Source organism: Thamnophis elegans, chromosome 1 (genome assembly GCF_009769535.1).
Source record: "Thamnophis elegans isolate rThaEle1 chromosome 1, rThaEle1.pri, whole genome shotgun sequence".
NCBI lineage: Eukaryota > Metazoa > Chordata > Lepidosauria > Squamata > Colubridae > Thamnophis > Thamnophis elegans.
The window spans coordinates 177,177,080-177,197,296 of record NC_045541.1 but is presented as its reverse complement, the minus strand read 5'-3'; the positions used below and the strand labels follow the sequence as shown (position 1 = coordinate 177,197,296).

Sequence of the window (20,217 nt, the reverse complement as noted above, 5' to 3'; positions counted from 1 at the left end):
TGGCCAAAGTCTTTGAGTTTCCTCTTCAGGATTTAGGACCTTCTAAAGAGCAGTCAGGGTTGATCTCCTCTAGGACTGACCAGTTGGATGGCCTTGCAGTCCAAGGGACTCAATGCAGGAGTCTTCTTCTCCAGCATCAGAGTTCAAAGGCCTCCATTCTTTGATGCTCAGCCTTCCTTATGGTCCAACCTTCACAGCCGTCCATTGCAACTGGGGAAACCAGAGCCTTGGCTAAACGCACTTTGGTTGGCAAGGGGATGATATCTCTGCTTTTTAGGAAGCTGTCTAGATTTACCCTAGCTTTCCTCCCCAGGAGCCAGCCTCTTTTAATGTCTTGGCTGCAGTCCCCATCTGCGGTGATCTTGGAGCCAGAAAAATAAAATCTGTCACTGGCTCCATTTTAATTGGAGGCTAAAACATATGAAGAACGGTTGCAGGAACTGGGTATGTCTTGTTTAATGAAAAGAAGGATTAGGAGAGACATGATAGCAGTTTTCCAATATCTCAGGGGTTGCCACAAAGAAGAGGGAGTCAAACTATTTTCCAAAGCACCTGAGGGCAGAACAAGAAGCAATGGGTGGAAACTAATCAAGGAGAGAAGCAACTTAGAACTGAGGAGAAATTTCCTGACAGTTAGAACAATTAATCAGTGGAACAGAAGTTGCCTCCAGAAGTTGTGAATGCCCCAACACTGGAAGTCTTTAAGAAGATGTTGGATAGCCATCTGTCTGAAATGGTATAGGGTTTCCTGCCTAGGCAGGGGGTTGGCCTAGAAGACCTCCAAGGTCCCTTCCAACTCTGCTATTGTATTTGTATTTAAAAGTCCCAAATTCTGTTTTTGGTCATCTGGTGTCTCCTCAGATAGAAAATGTTTGGTTTGCAGACAGCATACAGGTAGTCCTCAACTTACGACCACAATTGAGCCCAAAATTTATGTTGCTAAGTGAAAAATTTGTTCAGTGAATTTAACATTCACTTAACACATTTGTTAAGTGAATCAATGTAGTTGTTAAACTAGTAACACGATTGTTAAGTGAATCTGGTTTCTCCATTGACTTTGCTTATCAGTTGGTCGCAAAAGGGGAACACATAACTCTGGGGCACTGCAACTGTCACAAATGTGAGTCAGTTTGTGAAGCATCCAAACGTAAATTGTGTGACCATGGGGATGCCGCAACGGTCAAAAGTGTGAAAAATGGTCATCAGTCACTATTGACAGGGCTGTTGTAACTTTGAACGGTCGCTAAATGAGCTGTTGTAAGTCGAGGACTACCTGCAGTTCCGTTCACTCCCTGTTTGCTAAAGCAGCCCCTTAAAGGTACTCCTGGACTTACGACTACAGCCGGGGACAGAATTTTAATTGTTAAGCAAGACCGTTGTTAAGTGAGGCATGCCCAATTTTACCACTTTCTTGTCATGGTTGTTAAGCAAATCGCTGCGGTTGTTAAGGCAAATCATGTGGTCATTAAGTGAATTGGGCTTCCCCAATGGACTTTGTGGTTAGAAAAGTTACAAATGATGATCGTGTGACCCCAGGATACCGCAGTTATTATAAAATACACACCCAAATTTTTGATCACATAACTGCGGGCGTGCTGTATGGCTTGTAAGTGTTAAGGACCAGTCATAAGTCACTTTTCTGTGTTGCTGTAACTTCAAGCTGTCACAAAATGAATGGTTGTAATTAGAGGACTACCTGGAAATATCCCTCTCCTAAAAAAATATAGACGAAATCATCCTATATAGCCCAGAAAAGGCACATCCAACCAGCCCACAAACCACAAAAAATTGACAACAGAGTAGAAATTAAAAAAATTAAAACTGATGGCAAGAAGTTGGCCTGTGAAAGAAAGATGTCTGCCCCCACATCAGTGAAAAGCACAAAATACGACAACATTTTGTAGCAGACCCACCTCGACAGGTTGCTACTGTCAAGGTGTGTGGGTTTCTGGGAATGGAAGTCCACAAATGCTGGATGGGGAATTCTCGGAGTTGAAGTCCACAGATACGGGCTGAGGAATTCTGGGATTTCAAATCCACAAATGCTGGATGTAGCATTCTGGGAGTTGAAGTCCATAGAACCTGACTGGGAAATTCTGGGATTTCAAATCCACAAATGCTGCCTGGGGAATTCTGGGAGTTAAAGTCCAAAGATGCTGCCTGGGGAATTCTGAGATTTCAAATGCAGAAATGCTGCCTAGGGAATTCTGGGAGTTGAAGTCCAAAGATGCTGCCTGGGGAATTCTGGGAGTTGAAGTCCAAAGATGCTGCCTGGGGAATTCTGGGAGTTGAAGTCCATAGAACCTGACTGGGAAATTCTGGGATTTCAAATCCACAAATGCTGCCTGGGGAATTCTGGGAGTTGAAGTCCAAAGATGCTGCCTGGGGAATTCTGGGGTTTCAAATCCACAAATGCTGCCTGGGGAACTCTGGGAGTTGAAGTCCAAAGATGCTGCCTGGGGAATTCTGGGAGTTGAAGTCCATAGAACCTGACTGGGAAATTCTGGGATTTCAAATCCACAAATGCTGCCTGGGGAATTCTGGGAGTTGAAGTCCAAAGATGCTGCCTGGGGAATTCTGGGGTTTCAAATCCACAAATGCTGCCTGGGGAATTCTGGGAGTTGAAGTCCAAAGATGCTGGCTTGGGCATCCTGTGATTTCAAATCCACAAATGCTGCCTGGGGAATTCTGGGAGTTGAAGTCCAAGGATGCTGCCTGGGGAATTCTGGGAGTTCAAGGGCAGAAATGCTGCCTGGGGAATTCTGGGAGTTGAAGTCCAAAGATGCTGCCTGGGGAATTCTGGGGTTTCAAATGCAGAAATGCTGCCTAGGGAATTCCGGGAGTTGAAGTCTACAGATGCTGGCTTGGGCATCCTGTGATTTCAAATCCACAAATGCTGCCTGGGGAATTCTGGGAGTTGAAGTCCAAAGATGCTGCCTGGGGAATTCTGGGACTTGAAGTCCACAGATGCTGGCTGGGGCATCCTGTGAGTGTGATTTCAAACCCACAAAGACTGAATGGGGCTTTCTCAGAGGTAAAGCCCACCATGCTGGCTAGAGCATTCTGGGAGTTGAAGTCCGCCCATCTTAAAGTTGCTGAGGTGAAGAAATACTATTCCAGAGCACCAAAACCGCCTTGTCTGATTGCCCGAAAGCTAAGCAGGGTCAGGCCTGGCGAGTGTGCAGATGGGCGAGGGCTTCTGTTCCTTCCTTGCTGCCTCTTTTTCCTCCCCCCCCCTCCGGTTTCCTGAACGGGAACAATTTATAGACAGGAGAAACGGAACCCACACTTGTTGTGTATGTGTGTCTGTGTGTGTGTTTGCCTCTTGTTCCATCTGTGAAAATGCAACCTACACACCAGCTGGAACCAACACGGCACAGAGATAGTGGGGGGGAAAAATGAAAGGGGAAGAGAAGAAACGAGAGTTTTGGGAGGGGACAGCGGAGAACAGATCGTTCGATGAAGTTCAGTTAAATTCTGCCACGGGAGAACAGTTGGCGAGAGGCCCTGAGAGGTCAAAAAAGTCAAAATGGTGGACACGTCCGTTCTACCGAAGCCCTGCCACTCAGGAGGAGTGGTATTCCCTTACTTTCCCTACCAGTTCACAAATGTGAGGACACACACCCACACATGCGCTCGGCCTTCCGTGCGTGTGCTAACGTGTCTAAATAGGACGGCAGCTGCCATTTTGACTTTTTTGACCTCCCCTCTGTAGATACGGTAGCCATTAAGAGGACGCGTTCTCAAATAATGACAGGTATTCCTCGACGTACGACTTACAACCGAAGCCAAAATTTCCATCGTTAAGCAAGACAGTTGTTTTGCCTGAGTTCAGGACATTTTTGCTACGGTTGTTAAGTGAATCTCTGGGTTGTTAAGCAAATCCAGCTTCCCCCATCGACTTTTCCTGTCAGGGATGGTCGCAAGTGGGGGTCGCATGACCGCTGAATGCCTCAACCGTCAGAAATAGAGTTGTAGGTTGTTGACTAACCACACTTCAGTTAATGACGGTTCAAAGTTGCAACAGCGCTGAAAAAAGTCACTAAATGAACTGTTGTAAATTGAGGATTACCTGCATTTTTTTTTAAAAACGTATTACTTCTTTTTTTTATTAAACAGCTAATCACACGAAGAGAAAAATGCAAAGAAATTTGATCCGTGGGACATGAATAACTTAGAGGGCAAAATCTAATTATCAACAAGGCAAAGATAAATCCTTTTTTTGTTTGGAGACTTTTAATTCACAGTAATCTAGTTTACCTTACTTGCTGTAGTATCTTCAAATAATAACAGGGTATGACAAAAAAAAATGCAGGATGGAAAGGAGAGAAAGAGGAGGAGAGAGGGTAGAAAGGGGAAGAGGAAGAGCAGGAGTAGGAGAAAGGTAAGGGAAGAAGGAAGGGGAAGGAGAGGAGGAAAGTAGAGAAGGGAGGGAGGGGGAAAGGAAAGGGAAAGGAAAGGAGGATGGAAGGGAGAGAAAAGGAAGGAGGGTAGGAAGGGAAAGAGGAAGAGCAGGAGCAAAGGAGAGGTAAGGGAAGAAGGAAGGGGAAGGAGAGGAGGAAGGAAGGAAGTAGAGAAGGGAGAGAGGGTGGAAAGAAAGAGGTAAGGAGAGGAGGATGGAAAGGAGGAGGAGAGAGGGTAGGAAGGGGAAGAGGAAGAGCGGGATTAGGAGAAAGGTACAGGAAGAAGGAAGGGGAAGGAGAGGAGGAAGGAAGGAAGTAGAGAAGGGAGGGAGAAAAGAAAGGGAAAATAAGGTGGTGTTAAAACAGGCGGGTGGGATGGTAAAGCAACCCAAACTGTATATTATAACCTATTAAATGAAATAATAAATGTATAAGAATGATAAATGTTAAAACACTTGTAACCAAATGACATGCTATATGTGATGATGTTTTTTTTTCATTGTTGTGGGTGTGTTGTCTATGTAACAAAATAAAAAATAATAAAAAATTTATAAAAAAAAAATGCAGAATTCAAAAGTCTTGTAATGGAGTCTCGACTTAACGACAGTTGGTTTAGTGACCGAAGTCACAATGGTACCCAAAAAATTGACTTATGACCATTTTTTGCACCACCATTGCAGCATCCCTATAGTCACATGATCAAAATTCAAACCCTTGGCCACTGGCTCGTATTTACAATGGATGCCGTGTCCTAGGGTCACGTGATCGGCTTTTGCGACCCTCTGAGATGGCAAAGTCAGTGGGGAAGCCAGATTCACTTAACAACCGTGTGACTCACTTAACAACCGAAGGGACTCACTTAACAAGTGTGGGGAGGAAGGTGGTAAAATGGGGCAAAATTCACAGAACAAAAGTCTTGCTTAGCAACCAAAAATTGAGGCTCAATTGTGGTCATAAGACGAGGACTACCTGTACATAATTGAGAATTTTGGGGGGGGGGGGGTCGGAATGTAAAGTGACTCCGAATCTGTGCATTTCAATGATTCCAGGATTAAATAGATGCAACACCAGAATGCAGAAATAGCATTGCAGTGATAGGAATTGCAATGAAAGCAAAATATTAAATTTATGCTGAATGTCACTCTTAGACAGCATGGCTTCAAGCTGTGTTATCACTGGGATATCACTCCAGTCTTAATTCCTAAAATAGATAAAGCCTTCTCTAAAAATTTGTTGGAAATGTAACGAGAAGTTTAGGTCGATATATATTTGATGGCAATGTTGAAGAGCTCAACAGTTCTGGAAGAGGATTCATACTAAAAGGAAACAATGATTAAGAGCTGAATTCCGAATTGTAAAAAGTATGGTAAAGTCACACCTTAAAAAAAAAACCCGACATAGAAATTAATTCAAAGTAGAAACCATTCCTGCACCATAATTCAGTACATGGACTTATAAGGTAAAGGTTCCCCTCGCACATATGTGCTAGTCGTTCCCGACTCTAGGGGGCGGTGCTCATCTCTGTTTCAAAGCCGAAGAACCAGTGCTGTCTGAAGACGTCTCCGTGGTCATGTGGCCGGCATGACTAAACGCCGAAGGCGCACGGAACACTGTTACCTTACCACCAAAGGTGGTCCCTATTTTTCTACTTGCATTTTTTACATGCTTTCAAACTGCTAGGTTGACAGAAGCTGGGACAAGGAACGGGAGCTCACTCGATTACGCAGCGCTAGGGATTCGAACTGCCGACCTTTCTGATCGACAAGCTCAGCGTCTTAGCCACTGAGCCACTGGGTCTCTAGATATTAATGATATTAATTTCTGCTTAAACCTCAATACTGTTTTTTAGTCATTTAAAGTGATAAATTCACTTGTTGCTATGGGTAGACCTCGACTTACAACCGTTCCCTTAGTGAACTTTCGAAGTTACAAAAAAATAATAACTTACAACGTTTATTTCAAACTTACAACTGTCGCAGTATTCCCACCGTCACGCGAGCAAAATTCGAATGCTTGGCAAAGTGACTCATATTTGTGACCGTTGCAGAGTCCTGGGGTCACGGGATCCTCTTTTCTGTGACCTTTTGATAAGCAAAGTCAATGGGGAAGCCTGATTCACTTAACAACCATGGGACTGACTGACTGACTTAACAACATCAGGGATTTCACCAAATGGCTGTGGCAAGAAGTGTCGTAAAATGAGGCTAAACTCACTTAACAACTGTTACACTTAGCCAACAGAAATGTTGGGCTCAATTTCGGTCGTATGCCGAGGACCCCCTGTATTTTATGCCTTAGTAAATTTCAACAATTCACAAATGATATGCCAGAAAACATGTATTTCTTTAACCTACGTTCTTATTTTATTTCCTTCCTTTGTTTCCTCTTTTCTATTTGCACTGATTTATGCAGGTAGTCCTCGGTTAACGACCACTCGTTCAGCGACGGCTTGAAGCTACCACCGTGTTGAGTGAAGGGTGGCTATGACTGGTCTTTGAAGTTCTGTTCCCATGGTCATGTGATCCACTAACCAGGCGCTTAGCAACAAGCTCACACTTCTCTCCTATAAATATATTTTATTCATTTTTCAGATTCCATTTGCAATCACTTATATACAGGGTATTTACTATAAGAAAAGAAAAAAAGAAAAAGGAAATAAAACGAACAAGTAAAAAGGAAACACAACTCATCATTCACAACCCCACCTAACCCTTCCATACTCCTTCCTTACTCCTCCCTCTTCTTTCCCTCTACCTCCCTCCTTGGTGTATGCCTTTATTCGAGTGTTAAAATGAACCAAGAAAAAGAAAAAATAAAATAAAAGAAAGAAAAAACCACCGTATATAAGTACATTCTTATTCTTATTAAGACTATTTTAACACCCCCCCACCCCACCCCCACAAATCCCCATCCCCAATCCTCCCGACTTCCCAGGGCCCACACCTGGCACTACCTTCTGTCTAAAATATCTTGTATACATATGGATTAAAAAATAAAAGTAATATGTCAAAAGAAAGAAAAACAGAAAAAAAAAAGAAGAGAGAAAAAAAAGAGAATAGAAAAAAGAAGAAAAAGAGAAAAAGAGACCACTCTTTGTGTTGATCTCAGCCCCCCATCTTTATCTATACTTAAATAGTATAAATCATTCTATCTATATTTTATTCTCGTCTCTTACTTCTTTGCTATTTACCCCAACCTTCTATAGACTCTCCCGTTCCTCTTCCTAAACCTCATGATCCCTTCCGATAAGATTTAAGCTACGTGGTTCATGCCACATATTCAAATATGACTTTACAGAAGAGTAATCAAACTTTCCCTTCTAGTAAAATTTAAACAGCGTAAGTGATCTTTCTTAACCTCCTTTTCAAACAGTAATTCAAAATAGTCTAGCCAAGCTTCCCCTTCTTAGTAAAATTAAGCAGCGTAGATCAAATATTACTTTACACAGAAATCAATTTCTATCTTAAGATAATTCCAACCGACTTTCTCTTCTGATAGGATTTAAATAACGTAGTTCATTCCACATGCATTTTACCCTCATCCCTTACTTGTCTAATATTTACCACTATCAAATTTATACTAGCATTTGTTTAAAATCTAACTCAAAGCAATTTCAACCAACTTTCCCTTCTAATAAAATTTAAATAGCATGGACCGTTCCACATATTCAAACAATACTTTCAGCAAGAGTCAGTTAACCTTCTATTTTAAAGTAATCCCTTCTAACAAAGTTTAAACAACATAAATCATTCCGCATTCTTTTTACACTTATCTTAAGATAATCCCAACCGGCTTTCTGTTCTAATAAGCCCAACGTAAATCATTCCACATATATTTTACCCTCATCCCTTGCTTGTCTGATATTTACCACTATCAAATTTATGTTAATGTTAATTTAAAATCTAGCTCAAAGTAGTTTCACCCAGCTTTCCCTTCTAATAAGAATTAGTCCGCTTTTTCTACCGGAGAGAGGTCTCAAACCCCCATTCAGTCCTCAACTTTGGCGAGTATTTTAAAATGTCTAAATTCTCGATCTCCGTTTTTCTGCTTCTCCGAGGGAGGAAGGGCTACCCCCTCCATCTTGCAGCCACATGGCCTGCCGTTTGCCTTCTCCTTCCGCTTGTCTCTCCTCTCTTCCAAGCGAGTCAGGAAGAATCCTGCAATAGAATCTTGAGCCTCCAAAACAGAGTTAAGACAAAATCTTTGATTCTCAAATGTAACCGTGATGCCGGCAGGGGCCTCCCATCTGTATCGAATCTGTTGACTCCTAAGCTCCTTAGTTAAAAAGGTGTAATCCCTTCTTGCCTTTAACATCTGGAAAGGTATTTCTTTGAAGACAATCAAGTTCTGGCCATCAACTCGGAGACTGTTATTATAAAACTTTTGCACAATCGCATTTCTAGATTCTTTTGTAGAAAAATATATAATTATGTCCCTCGGGAGCTGTCGCTGTTCCGCAATCAATGAGTTCTGGCGATAGATTTTCCGAATCTGCCAATCAAAGTTAAGTCCCGGGCTTCCCACCGCATCGCTGAAGGCTTCAGCAAAGGTCTGTTTCAAATTCTCTTGCTCCTTTTCACGGAATCCTCTGACTCTTATTGCAAATGCCTTCCTATTAAAATTTATCATCATGAGCTCTTCTTCATTGTCTCTAATTTTTTGTTGTAAAATGTGAATGTTGGTAGTCAAATTAAAATTAGCCTTCTCCAAACTTTCCAATTTGTTCTCTATTTCAGCAGAGTAATCTGACAGGGCAGACACGGCTGCAAACGTATTCGCCTTCATTTGATTAACTTTAGACTTTAAATCATCATAAAGTTCCCATACAAATTCCTTAATTTCTTGTTTAAAGGCATTAAACATTTTAAAGAAATATTCCTGTGTTAGAAATTCTCCAGTAGAGGGCATAGGAGACAAAGGCTGTGGTTCCAGTAAAAATTCTTTAAATTCTTTAGACACATTTGTAGCAAGACGCTTCTTTGACCTGGGTGCCATAATAAATAAACAAGTAAGCAGCGCTTTGCTCCCCTCTATTTCCAAAAAAAAAGAGTTTATTTTGTTAAGGAGCGGTCAGCAGGAAGGTAAAACCGGCTAAGTACGTCCACTATTAATCATCCACGGAGAGAAATCGCCATTTTGAAGTCATTTAGACAAAGAAGTCTCTAAAACAAATGGTGCTGGTATTTAAGATAGTAATAAAAGCATAAATCTCACAGGGGTGGGACCCGCCCGTATCAATTCTAGCTTGAAAAAACTTTGTTTTGTCCTGGGGGGCGCTAGCCTGTCTGGGGCTGCCAAAAAAAAAAAAGGCAGCTGAGAAGAACTGGCTGGAGAAAGCTCTGCTCCGGCTGAATCTAATCTCTGTCCACAGCCAAAAAAAAAGAAAAAGGCTGTGGCTTACGAATAGACCCTCGCCTACAAAGCTACTCCCTGCCCCTTTTTTTGCCAAAAAGGGGTGCTATCTATGATCTTGTTTAGATATACAGACCAGATCTCTGAGGAGCTCGGTGGAGCCCTCCTCGGCAACAGGCCACGCCCCCAGGAAGTCCAACAAGCTCACACTTAAGGTTGTGAGTCCCACAGATCCACAGTGATCACTTGCCCCTTCCTTGCCGGCTTCACACAAGGAGCATCGATTGATGCTCCTGATTAGGAAGCAGGCAGGGAAGGTCCCAAGTTCTCTTGGTAAGTGTCAACAACCTACAGAGCCTTCCCAGTCTTTCTACGTGGAAGTTGTGCCTTGCTGGCCACCTGCACCATCTGTATAGCCACAGTAAGGCTCACTAAGCTTGCACTATGCTTCTCTGGACACGGACACACACACACACGCAAACACACTCTTCCACCCAGCAGTAGCAGTTTGGTCTAGGAAGCAGGAGACAGTGAGTTCTAGTCCCACCTTAGGCATGAAAGCTGGGTGGAGGACCGTTGGGCCAATCACTAGGAAATGGTGAGTTCTAGTTCTGCCTTTGTCATGAAAGCTGGCTGGGTGACTTTGGGCCAGGCACCAAGAGACAGTGACTTTCAAGCCCCACCTTAGGCAGGAAAGCTGGGTGGATGACTTTAGGCCAATCCTCAAAAGATGGTGAGTTCTAGCATGAAAGCCAGGCGGGGGAACTTTGGGCCAATCACTAGGAGACTGTGAATTCTAGTCCTGCCTTAGGGATGAAAGCTGCCTGGGTGACTTTGGGCCAATCACTTGGAGATGGCGAATTCTAGTCCCGCCTTAGGCAAGAATGCCAACTGGGTGACTTTGAATCAATCATCAAGAGAAAGAAAGAAAGAAAGAAAGAAAGAAAGAAAGAAAGAAAGAAAGAAAGAAAGAAAGAAAGCTTCATGGTAAATTTCTGGGGGGGGGGGGAATAGAATAGATTCAGGAATTTGTTTCCCCTGTATCTTTTTCGTCTATAGCCCCTTGTTGGGTCTGGTCCATTTTCAATCTTGATCTCTCTTTTCCTTGTTTTTCCCCCTCTTCTTCTACACATTAAATAGTCCGGTTGTGTTCATTGGGGGGGGGGAGACGCCATCAAGTTGACCTTTAGAGTTTTTACACCCCTCACCCCCCCTGCATAATTTCCTTCCACTATTCTGCTGTGTTTGGGAGGAATTCAAAGAAAATTGTGAATAGCAGACAGGAATTCTCTAGAGGAAAAATTACTCATGATTTCAGCTCTGCGAGAGTGCGTGTAACCATATTCTCTCTCTCTCTCTCTCTCTCTCACACACACACACACACACACACCCCAAATCTGCAGAATTCGCAAGGCAAAACCAGCCCACCTGCCACATATTCTGGCACTTCCCAGCTGTTCAACCCACTCCTGGGGGGGGGATTTATTGCACTCAACTGGGACTTCTGAATATGAGTGTGGATGAAACCAGGATGGTGGGCCAAAATTAGGATCTGAAGTTGCCAGGGAGAAGGTGGCAAAATTAACAGCTGCAATCCCGGCTTCCAAAGCCAGAAATAGTTTTCTGTAGTCCCTTCCAAAACCAGATAATTAATTCTCCTCGAAGTCAGGGTATTAAAATTAGCCCGCCGAACTCCTGGCCACAGGAGAGCTAAATTGTGTGGATTTCTTTAGGGATTGAAATGTGCCATCTCTGCACGGCCCATCTGGCTGAAAGTGATGCTGGGGAGGTTTGCAACATCGTAATAAAAGCATATAATAAAAGTATAAATGGAAAGAATTAAAAACGTACAAGAAAATTAAATTTAACCATGATTGTTGGTTAGAATAGCTTACCGGCTGAAACGCTTATGCTTAACAAAACACCATGATTGTGTCTATATAACACATTTAAGGCACCAGGCCAAGAAGTAGGAGACCCTGAATTCTGGTCCCATTTTAACCTTGAAAACCAACTGGATTTCTGAGTCAATCAGGTTGCAAGTTTTAGTCCTGCCCTCTGCATGAAAGCCACCTGGGTAGCTTTTGGCCAATCACCTGGCTGAGTTCTCAGAAGATTCTTAATAGCAGTAGACTTATATACCGCTTCATAGGCCTTTCAGGCCTCTCTAAGCGGTTTACAGAGAGTCAGCATATTGCCCCCAACAATCTGGGTCCTCATTTTACCCACCTCGGAAGGATGGAAGGCTGAGTCAACCCTGAGCCGGTGAGATTTGAACCGCTGACCTGCTGATCTAGCAGTAGCCTGCAGTGCTGCATTTAACCACTGCGCCACCTTGGCTCTTAAGCCAGGTAAGCCCCAGGTCAACAAAAGACCATGGCTTGTGTCAATATAACACCCTTATGCTTAACTCAGCAAACATCTTAAGCTTCAATAAGAAAGTAAGAGGCAGTTTGGTCTAGTGGTTAAAGCGCCACACTAGAAAGAGGGGGGAGACAGTGAAAGGAGGAAGAGGAAGGATTATGTTGGATATGGTTGCCTCTGGAGTCATTGGTAAAAAATACTGAAGGACGGATGCAAATAAATAAATCAAGTGTTGTTCTGGTGGAGCTTTCAAACACTTCTAAGCCTTTAAAAGTCAACTAATGCAAACAATGGATCTCATTTTCCCTCCATTGGGCTCTTACACCATTTCAGCATTCTCCCGCCTACCTTTACATGTTTTGAAGATATGTTTTCCTTATCCTATTTAACATTCCTTCCTTCCTTCATTCATTCATTTGGGTCTTCTTCCATTTTTTGACCACCACATTACAAAAAAAAGATGTTGAGACTTTGTAAAAAATAAAAATAAAAAGTGCAGAGAAGAGCAACTGGGATGACTAAAGGCCTGGAGAACGAGAACATACCAAGACCAGTTGTAGGAATTGGGTAGGGCTAGTCTATAGAAAAGAAGGACTAGGGATGACGTGATAGCGGCGTTCCAATATTTGAGGGGCTGCCACAAAGAAGAGAGGGGTCAAATTATTTTCCAAAGCGCCTGAGGGCAGGATAAGAAACAATGGATGGAAACTAATCAAGGAGAGAAGCAACCTAGAATTAAGGAGGAACTTCCTGACAGTGAGGACAATTAACCAGTGGAACAGCTTGCCACCAGAAGCTTGCCAAACCAAAAAAAGGTTTAGAAACTTTATTAACAGATTCTATTATGTTCTGTTCTGTTCTGTTCCGGTCCAATCCAATCCAGTCCAGTCCAGTCTATTCTTTATTCCTTATTCTATTCTATTCCTATTCCTATTCCTATTCCTAATTCTATTCCTATTCCTTTCTTACATTCTATTCTATTCCTATTCATTTCTATTACATTCTATTCTTTCTATTCTATTCTATTCTATTCTATTCCTATTCCTATTCTATTCCTATTCTATTCCTATTCCTATTCCTATTCTGTTCCTATTATTATTCCTATTCCTATTCCTATTCTTCATTCCAATATTCTATTCTATTCTATTCTATTCTATTCCTATTCTTATTCCTATTCCTATTCTGTTCCTATTATTATTCCTATTCCTATTCCTATTCCTATTCCTATTCCTATTATACTCTACTCTAATTCTATTCTTTATTGCCCAACCGTTGATACTCAATGGATTTAGTCTTTGTTTTATGACTAGGTAAGGTTAAAGGTTCCCCTCGCACATATGTGCTAGTCGTTTCCGACTCTAGGGGGCAGTGCTCATCTCCGTTTCAAAGCCGAAGAGCCAGCGCTGTCTGAAGACGTCTCCGTGGTCATGTGGCTGGCATGAGTCTCAACACCGAAGGCGCACAGAACGCTATTACCTTCCCACCAAAGATGGTCCCTCTTTTTCTACTTGCATTTTTTACGTGCTTTCAAACTGCTAGGTTGGCAGAAGCTGGGACAAGTAACGGGAGCTCACTCCGTTACACGGTGCTAGGGATTCGGACCGCCAAACTGCCAACCTTTCTGATCAACAAGTTCAGCGTCTCAGCCACTGAGCGACCACTTGTTTTATGCCTAGGAGCACCTTTCAGCAATTCAGGATGACCCACCTGTTGCAGGTGAGAAGTTGACCAGAAGGCCATCTTCAGGTGCCCCATCATGGGAGAATTTCAAGAAAAGCAATAGCAATAGCAATAGCAGTTAGATTTATATACGGCTTCATAGGGCTTTCAGCCCTCTCTAAACGGTTTACAGAGTCAGCATATCGCCCCCAACAACAATCCGGGTCCTCATTTTACCCACCTCGGAAGGATGGAAGGCTGAGTCAACCCTGAGCCGGTGAGATTTGAACAGCCGAACTGCAGAGCTGCAGTCAGCTGAAGTAGCCTGCAGTGCTGCATTTAACCACTGCGCCACCTGTCATTCATTTATCCAGGATAGTGTGAGGACTCCTGCACTGGGAAGGGGGTTGGGCTAGAAGACCTCCAAGGCCCCTTCTAGCCCTAAGGCTCTAGGGGTGAGTTCCAGATGTGGGGGTAAATTCCAGGTGTAGGGGTGATTCTTTGCCACCACCCCAACACCCAGAGCTTAAGGCATAAGGAACTTAAAGAGGGAACCAACAGCCTTCATAACTTGAAGTGAATCTGGGTTCCCCATTGACTTTGTCAAGCGAGACGGTTGTTCAGTGAGGCACGCCTGATTTTACGACTTTTTCTGCCACAGTCGTTAAGCGAATCCCTGCAGTTGTTCACTGAACCACGTGGCTGTAAATACATGCTGGTGGTTGCCAAGTGCCCAATTTTTGCTCATGTGACTTACGGGATGCTCCAGCAATGATCACTGCTAATACCACTTGTAAGTCAGCACCATTATGGGTGATATTTTTTATTTTATTTTAAACACATAAGCACATCAACAAAAACAAACACATAACTTAGAAACAACATAGGAACAATAAGTTCCATCATATATCATACAGCAGTTCCGAATCGGTTTCTTTGCAGTTAAGTGTTTTCCCTACTATACATTTCCATCTTTCATTCATAATCTCCTTATTCGTTATCCATTTGTATGTACATTTCTTTATTTATTTATTTAAACTTAGCATACTTATGACCAGATATTATTTATGCTATATATTTTTACTGTCATTTGTTCTCTTAACATACAGATTATCGATATACATTCACATAATTATTCTTTTTCTTTGCCATTCTTATATTATTATTATCCCATTTGGAAGGTTATAAGGTATAGTTTAGAATGCTTTGTTTACCATCCTTCGCACCTGCTAAGACACCACCTTGTTTTCTCTTTCTTTTCTTTTCTCCCTCCCTTCCTTCTCTACTTCCTTCCTTCCTCCTCTCCATCCCCTTCTTCCTTCCCTTATCTCTTCCCTACTCCTACCCTTTTTCTTCTCCCTACCTTCTCTCCTTCTCTTTCTTTCTCTTCCTCCCTCCTCTTCTTCTTTTTCTCAGCACCATTATGTCATTGAATGGTTATTAAGCAAATAGTTGTAAGTGGAGTAACTAAGAAGTAACTAACTACCTGTGACCTGCAAATTCTTCTGTAAATACAGGTAGTCCTATACAAATCTATATAAATCATATGTCTATTTATGTATGTTTATGACTGTTTCTGTAACTTAACGAAACTGGTTTAGTTAATGAATAAATCTCATTTAATAAATCACATATAGATTCAGTTAATCAATAAATCTTATTAAATTCCTGTCAAAGTGATGAGGGCACAGCCAGGTTCTTGCATACAGGTAGTCCTCGATTTACGACCATAACTGAGCCCAAAACCTCTGTTGCTAAGCAAGGCAGCTGTTAAGTAAGTTGTGCCTCTTGTGCCACAGTTGTTAAGTGAATCACTGCAGTGATTGAACTAAATCGTGAGGTCATTAAGCAAATCTGGCTTCCCCCATTGACTTTGCTTGTCAGAAGGTTGCAGAAGGGGAATCACGTGACCCCGGGACACTGCAACCGTCATAAATACGAGTCAGTTGTCAAGGGTTTGAATTTTGACCACCTGACCACGCTACCGTGGTCATAAGTGTGGAAAAGGGTCATAAGTCACTTTTTTCAGTGCTGTGGTATCTTCCGTCACTAAATGAACCGTTATAAGGCGAGGACTACCTGGATTCTTCAAAGACACCCGTATTTGTGTGATTTTCAAAGGCTGCGTGAAAACAGGATGCGCTTTCACTTTGAAAATTAATTTTACTTGTAATTCATTGGACCTTTCTTTATATAATACAAAGCACCACTCATGAACAAGATTTGTGCTTTTGTAAAATAAATGAATATGTAAAGAAGTGTTCCTCTTTTGTTTGTGTGTTGGTGACACACCAACAGAATCAAGTTAGGCATTTTCCAATTTTTTTTATTTTTGACATGCCAAGCCCCTAAAAAAAGGTTTATCATCATTGCCCTACGACCTGAATCTCCATTAGGAATTTATTTTCTTAAATCTAATTTTTAAAAAACCCACACACAGCACTTGTATTTAGCTCTGATCAACTAGGTTAAGTTACCAAGATCCCTTTCCCAAATTTGCATTTGTTTCTTGAACGTAAAAATATTTTTTAAATGCAACCACATTCCCTCTGCTTTCACAAACCTTCCAGTTCCTTGATCATCATCATCATCATCATCATCATCATCATCATCATCATTATTATTATTATCACAATTTTATCACAGCGGCCAGTTGTTTCGCCGGATTTGGCATTGGTTACTAGTCGGGCCCCACCCAGGGGCCTAGGACGTCGTAATATGCGTGCAGATCCAAGCAGTGCGGCTTTTTGCATTTGACTGATGGTGATTTTGTCAATTTTTAACTGTTTTAAATGTAATTCCAGTGCTTTTGGAATAGCACCCAGTGTGCCAATTATTATTATTATACAATTGTATCACAGCGGCCAGTTGTTTCGCCGGATTTGGCATTGGTTACTAGTCGGGCCCCACCCAGGGGCCTAGGACGTCGTAATATGCGTGCAGATCCAAGCAGTGCGGCTTTTTGCATTTGACTGATGGTGATTTTGTCAATTTTTAACTGTTTTAGATGTAATTCCAGTGCTTTTGGAATAGCACCCAGTGTGCCAATTACCACTGGAATTACCACTGCTGGTTTGTGCCATAGTCGTTGAATTTCAATTATTATTATTATTATTATTATTATTATTATTATTATTATTATTATTATTATCTTTAAAACACATTGAAATACAGGAGAGAGTTGGAAGGGAGTGGCCCGCAGGCTGGAAAAAAAATATAAAATGAGTCTGGTTGGTAGCAGTGATGGGGGGGGGAGGGAAAGGGAGACAAGAGATGGAATTTGGGTGCAGGAATTAAAAAAATAAGGTGAAGATAACCAAAGAGGTTGAGACACAAGTGTTGCGAGAAAGGCCTCTAGATAATAACAAAATAACAGAGTTCAAAGGGAGCTCGGAGGTCTTCTAGTCCAACCCTCTGCTCAAGCAGGAAACCTTATAATGGTTGTCCAATATCTTCTTTAAAACTTCCAGTGTTGGAGCACCTCCAACCTCTGAAGGAAAGTCATCTCACTGGTTAATTGTTCTCACTCTCAGGAAATTCCTCCTTGGTTCTAGATTGGCTTCTCTCCTTGATTAGTTTCTATTCGCTTTAGAGAATTCGGGGCAGCCTCTTCGATATTGGAAGACTGCTATCGTGTCACCCCCAAATCCTTATCTTCCTTAGACTAGACATGCCAAATTCCTGACATTATTCCTCCTTAATTCTAGGTTGCTTCCCTCCTCTGATTCATCCCTTGCTTCTTGCCCTGCCTTCAGGTGCTTTGGAGAATAGCTTGAAACCCACCCAGCCCTCTTCTTGATAAACCTCCACAAGGAGATGGTTATGGGGTGAGAAAGAAGGAAGCTCGGCTGATAGGAGATCTAGGATCTTTCCCTCCCAACGCACCGTAATTTTAATTTGCAAACAGTAGAATAGCCCAGCTGATACCAGCCACAGGGCCTTCCCTGAGTGTCAGGCCTGGAGTCCTCTGTGTGTGTATGTGTGTGTGTGGTGTGTGTGTGTGTGTGTGTGTAGGTGTGAGTGGGCTTGGACTCTGACCATGTCACGGTGCACCCCAAGAGATGACCACAGGGTAGGGGTAAATCTGAAATAAAATAAAGACAAGGGGTCATTGTTTGCTCCGCAGGGGGGAAAAAAACAGACGGGACATCTTTGGATAACATCTGCGTGGACAGCAAAAAAAAAGGGGGGGGGGAAGGTTTGTGTTTGTGTGTGTGTGTGTGAGAGAAAAACGCACATGTGCGGGTGTGTGCGCGGGCAGACGTGTGTTTGAGCGTAAGCCGGGTGGCTGGAATGAAAGGAAGGAAAGACCGGGGGAGCGAATGAAGAGGAAATGAGAAATGTGAAAGGGATGGGGGGGGAGAGATGGAGAAACACCCAGGAGATGCTTTAAAAAAAGGGGGGGGGGATGCAGGAAACCCAACGGAAGAGGGGGAAGCGAGGTAGGTGGGTGGGTGGGAGGGAGGGCAGAGAGCACCGGGAGGCGGAGAATGCCTGGTCTCCAACCTGGGGCTCCTCCCCCCAATTGTCTCGGACTACAGCTCCCATCCTGATATGGGATTTGTAGTCCCTCCCATTTAATGGGGGACAGATTTGGGGAGAAAGAGGGGGGAGATAGGGAATCCAGGCGGGCCGAAGAGGAGAAGGCCGACCTGGGGACGGGGGTGGGTGGGTGGGATGAAAGAGGTGGGGGGGGGGCATCAGCCTACCTTTGTGCATGCCGGTGTAGCGGTCCTTGAGCACGGTGAGCTCGTAGATCTGGCCGAACTGCTCGAAGAGGGGCTTGAGGTCCCTCTCCTCCAGGTTGCGAGGGATCTGGCCCACGAACAGCTTGATGGCATCCAGATCCTTCATGCCCTCCGGGTCGGCGCCGCCGCTCATGGGGGAGGCGCGGGGCGGCGGCTGCTGGGGCTGCGCCTGCCGCCTAGGCTCGCTGGCCGGCAGTCTGGCCATGCCCCGGGTCCCGACGTGGCTGGGCGGGCGGGCGCCGCACGGGAGGAGGAGGAGGAGGAGGATGCTGCGGGCGGCGCGGAGACGGGAGCTGCGGGCGGCGACCAGAGAAGATGCAGAGGGAGGCGAAATGCCGCTCGCAGCATCAGGACCACAAAAGGCGGACGCTCCGCAGCGACGCCGCCTGGACGGGCGCGGAACTGCAGCGCCGCCACGCGAGAAATGGGGGTGGGGGGGGGAGAAAAAGGGAATCGGGAAGGAGGATGGGGGGGGGGGGTTCCCCGGGCCTGCGAGAGAAGCAGCCGCCCCCCGCGACGTTCACATGACCGGCTGGGCTTGGTTCGGGTGTGCGGAGGGTATTGAGAGCCCCGGGGGATGGTGGGGAGGGGAGGGAGAGACAGATGCTCCCGTGGATCGGCAGCGTGGGGGGGGGGGGGAGAAGCTGTTGAAAGAGTCACACAAATCACGGAGGGGGCACGTTTGGGGGCGACTCCAAACACTTCCGGGTGGAAAAATGAGAGAGAGAAAAAGGGAGGGAGAAAGAGAGAGGGAGGGAGGGAGGGAGAGAGAGGGGGAGGAAAGGGAAGTAAGAAAGAAGGGGAAAGGGGGAAAGAAAGGAAGGAAATGGGAGAGAGGAACAAATGAAATCGGAAGGAGGGAAGGAAGGAAATAGGAAGGAGGAAATAGGAGGGAGGGAGGAAGAAGGAGGACGAGGGAAAGACAGGCAGGCAGGAACGAAATGAGAAGGCAGAACTAGGGAGGAAGGGAAGGGAAGGAAGAATGAAAGAAGGAAGGAAATAGGAAGAGGAAGAAAATGGGAAGGAAGAAAATAAGGAAGGAAATGGGAAGGAAGAAAATAAGGAACAAAATAGGAGGGAGATAGGAAATGGGAAGGAAGGAAGGAAGGAAGGAAATGGGAGGAAGGAAATGGGAAGGAAGAAGGAAGGAAGAAGAAAAGAAGGAAAGAAATAGGAGGAAGATAGGAAATGAGAAGGAAGAAGGAAGGAAATAGGAGGAAGGAAATTGGAAGGAAGAAGGAAGGAAATGGGAAGGAAGGAAATGGGAAGGAAGAAGGAAGGAAGGAAGGAAATGGGAAGGAAAGAGGAAGGGAGGAAGAAATAAGGAGAAAGAGGGAAAGGCAGGCGGGCAAGAAGGAGGGAGAGAGAGAGAGAGAGAGAATGAGGGAGCAGGCTCCAGCATTTGGGGTTCCACCCATGAAACTCCCTCACCCTCTTCTAGCATTTCAAAAGGGAGTGGGTGGGTGGGTGGGTGGGGTTCCATCTTACCCAGCCGGGCTTTCCCCCTGGGTGGTTGGATTTCTGGTCTTCGTCTTGGGGGGTGGGGGCGTTCTTTGCATTCGACCTGATCTTTCTCCTCTGTGGCACCCCAAGCCAACACCTCGGTTTGGGGGCAGCTCCCCAAACCTGTGAGAATGGCAGAGATCACACCCCAGGGGTTTTTCTCACTCTTTCGCACTGCGTGAGCCTGA

General features: G+C 44.1%; 1 protein-coding gene across 1 annotated transcript in view; it reads right to left on the bottom strand.

The window, feature by feature from the left end:
- The window catches only part of CELF5 (CUGBP Elav-like family member 5), a gene marked incomplete at its 3' end in the record, with an annotated part of 28,273 nt that extends 9,542 nt beyond the window's left edge, over window positions 1-18,731 (bottom strand). Inside the window, exon 1 of the mRNA XM_032233677.1 lies at window positions 18,488-18,731. Within this exon, the coding sequence (XP_032089568.1) occupies window positions 18,488-18,731 (244 nt within the window). The remainder of the gene's footprint in view (window positions 1-18,487) is intronic.
- Between the last annotated feature and the right edge of the window lie 1,486 nt (window positions 18,732-20,217).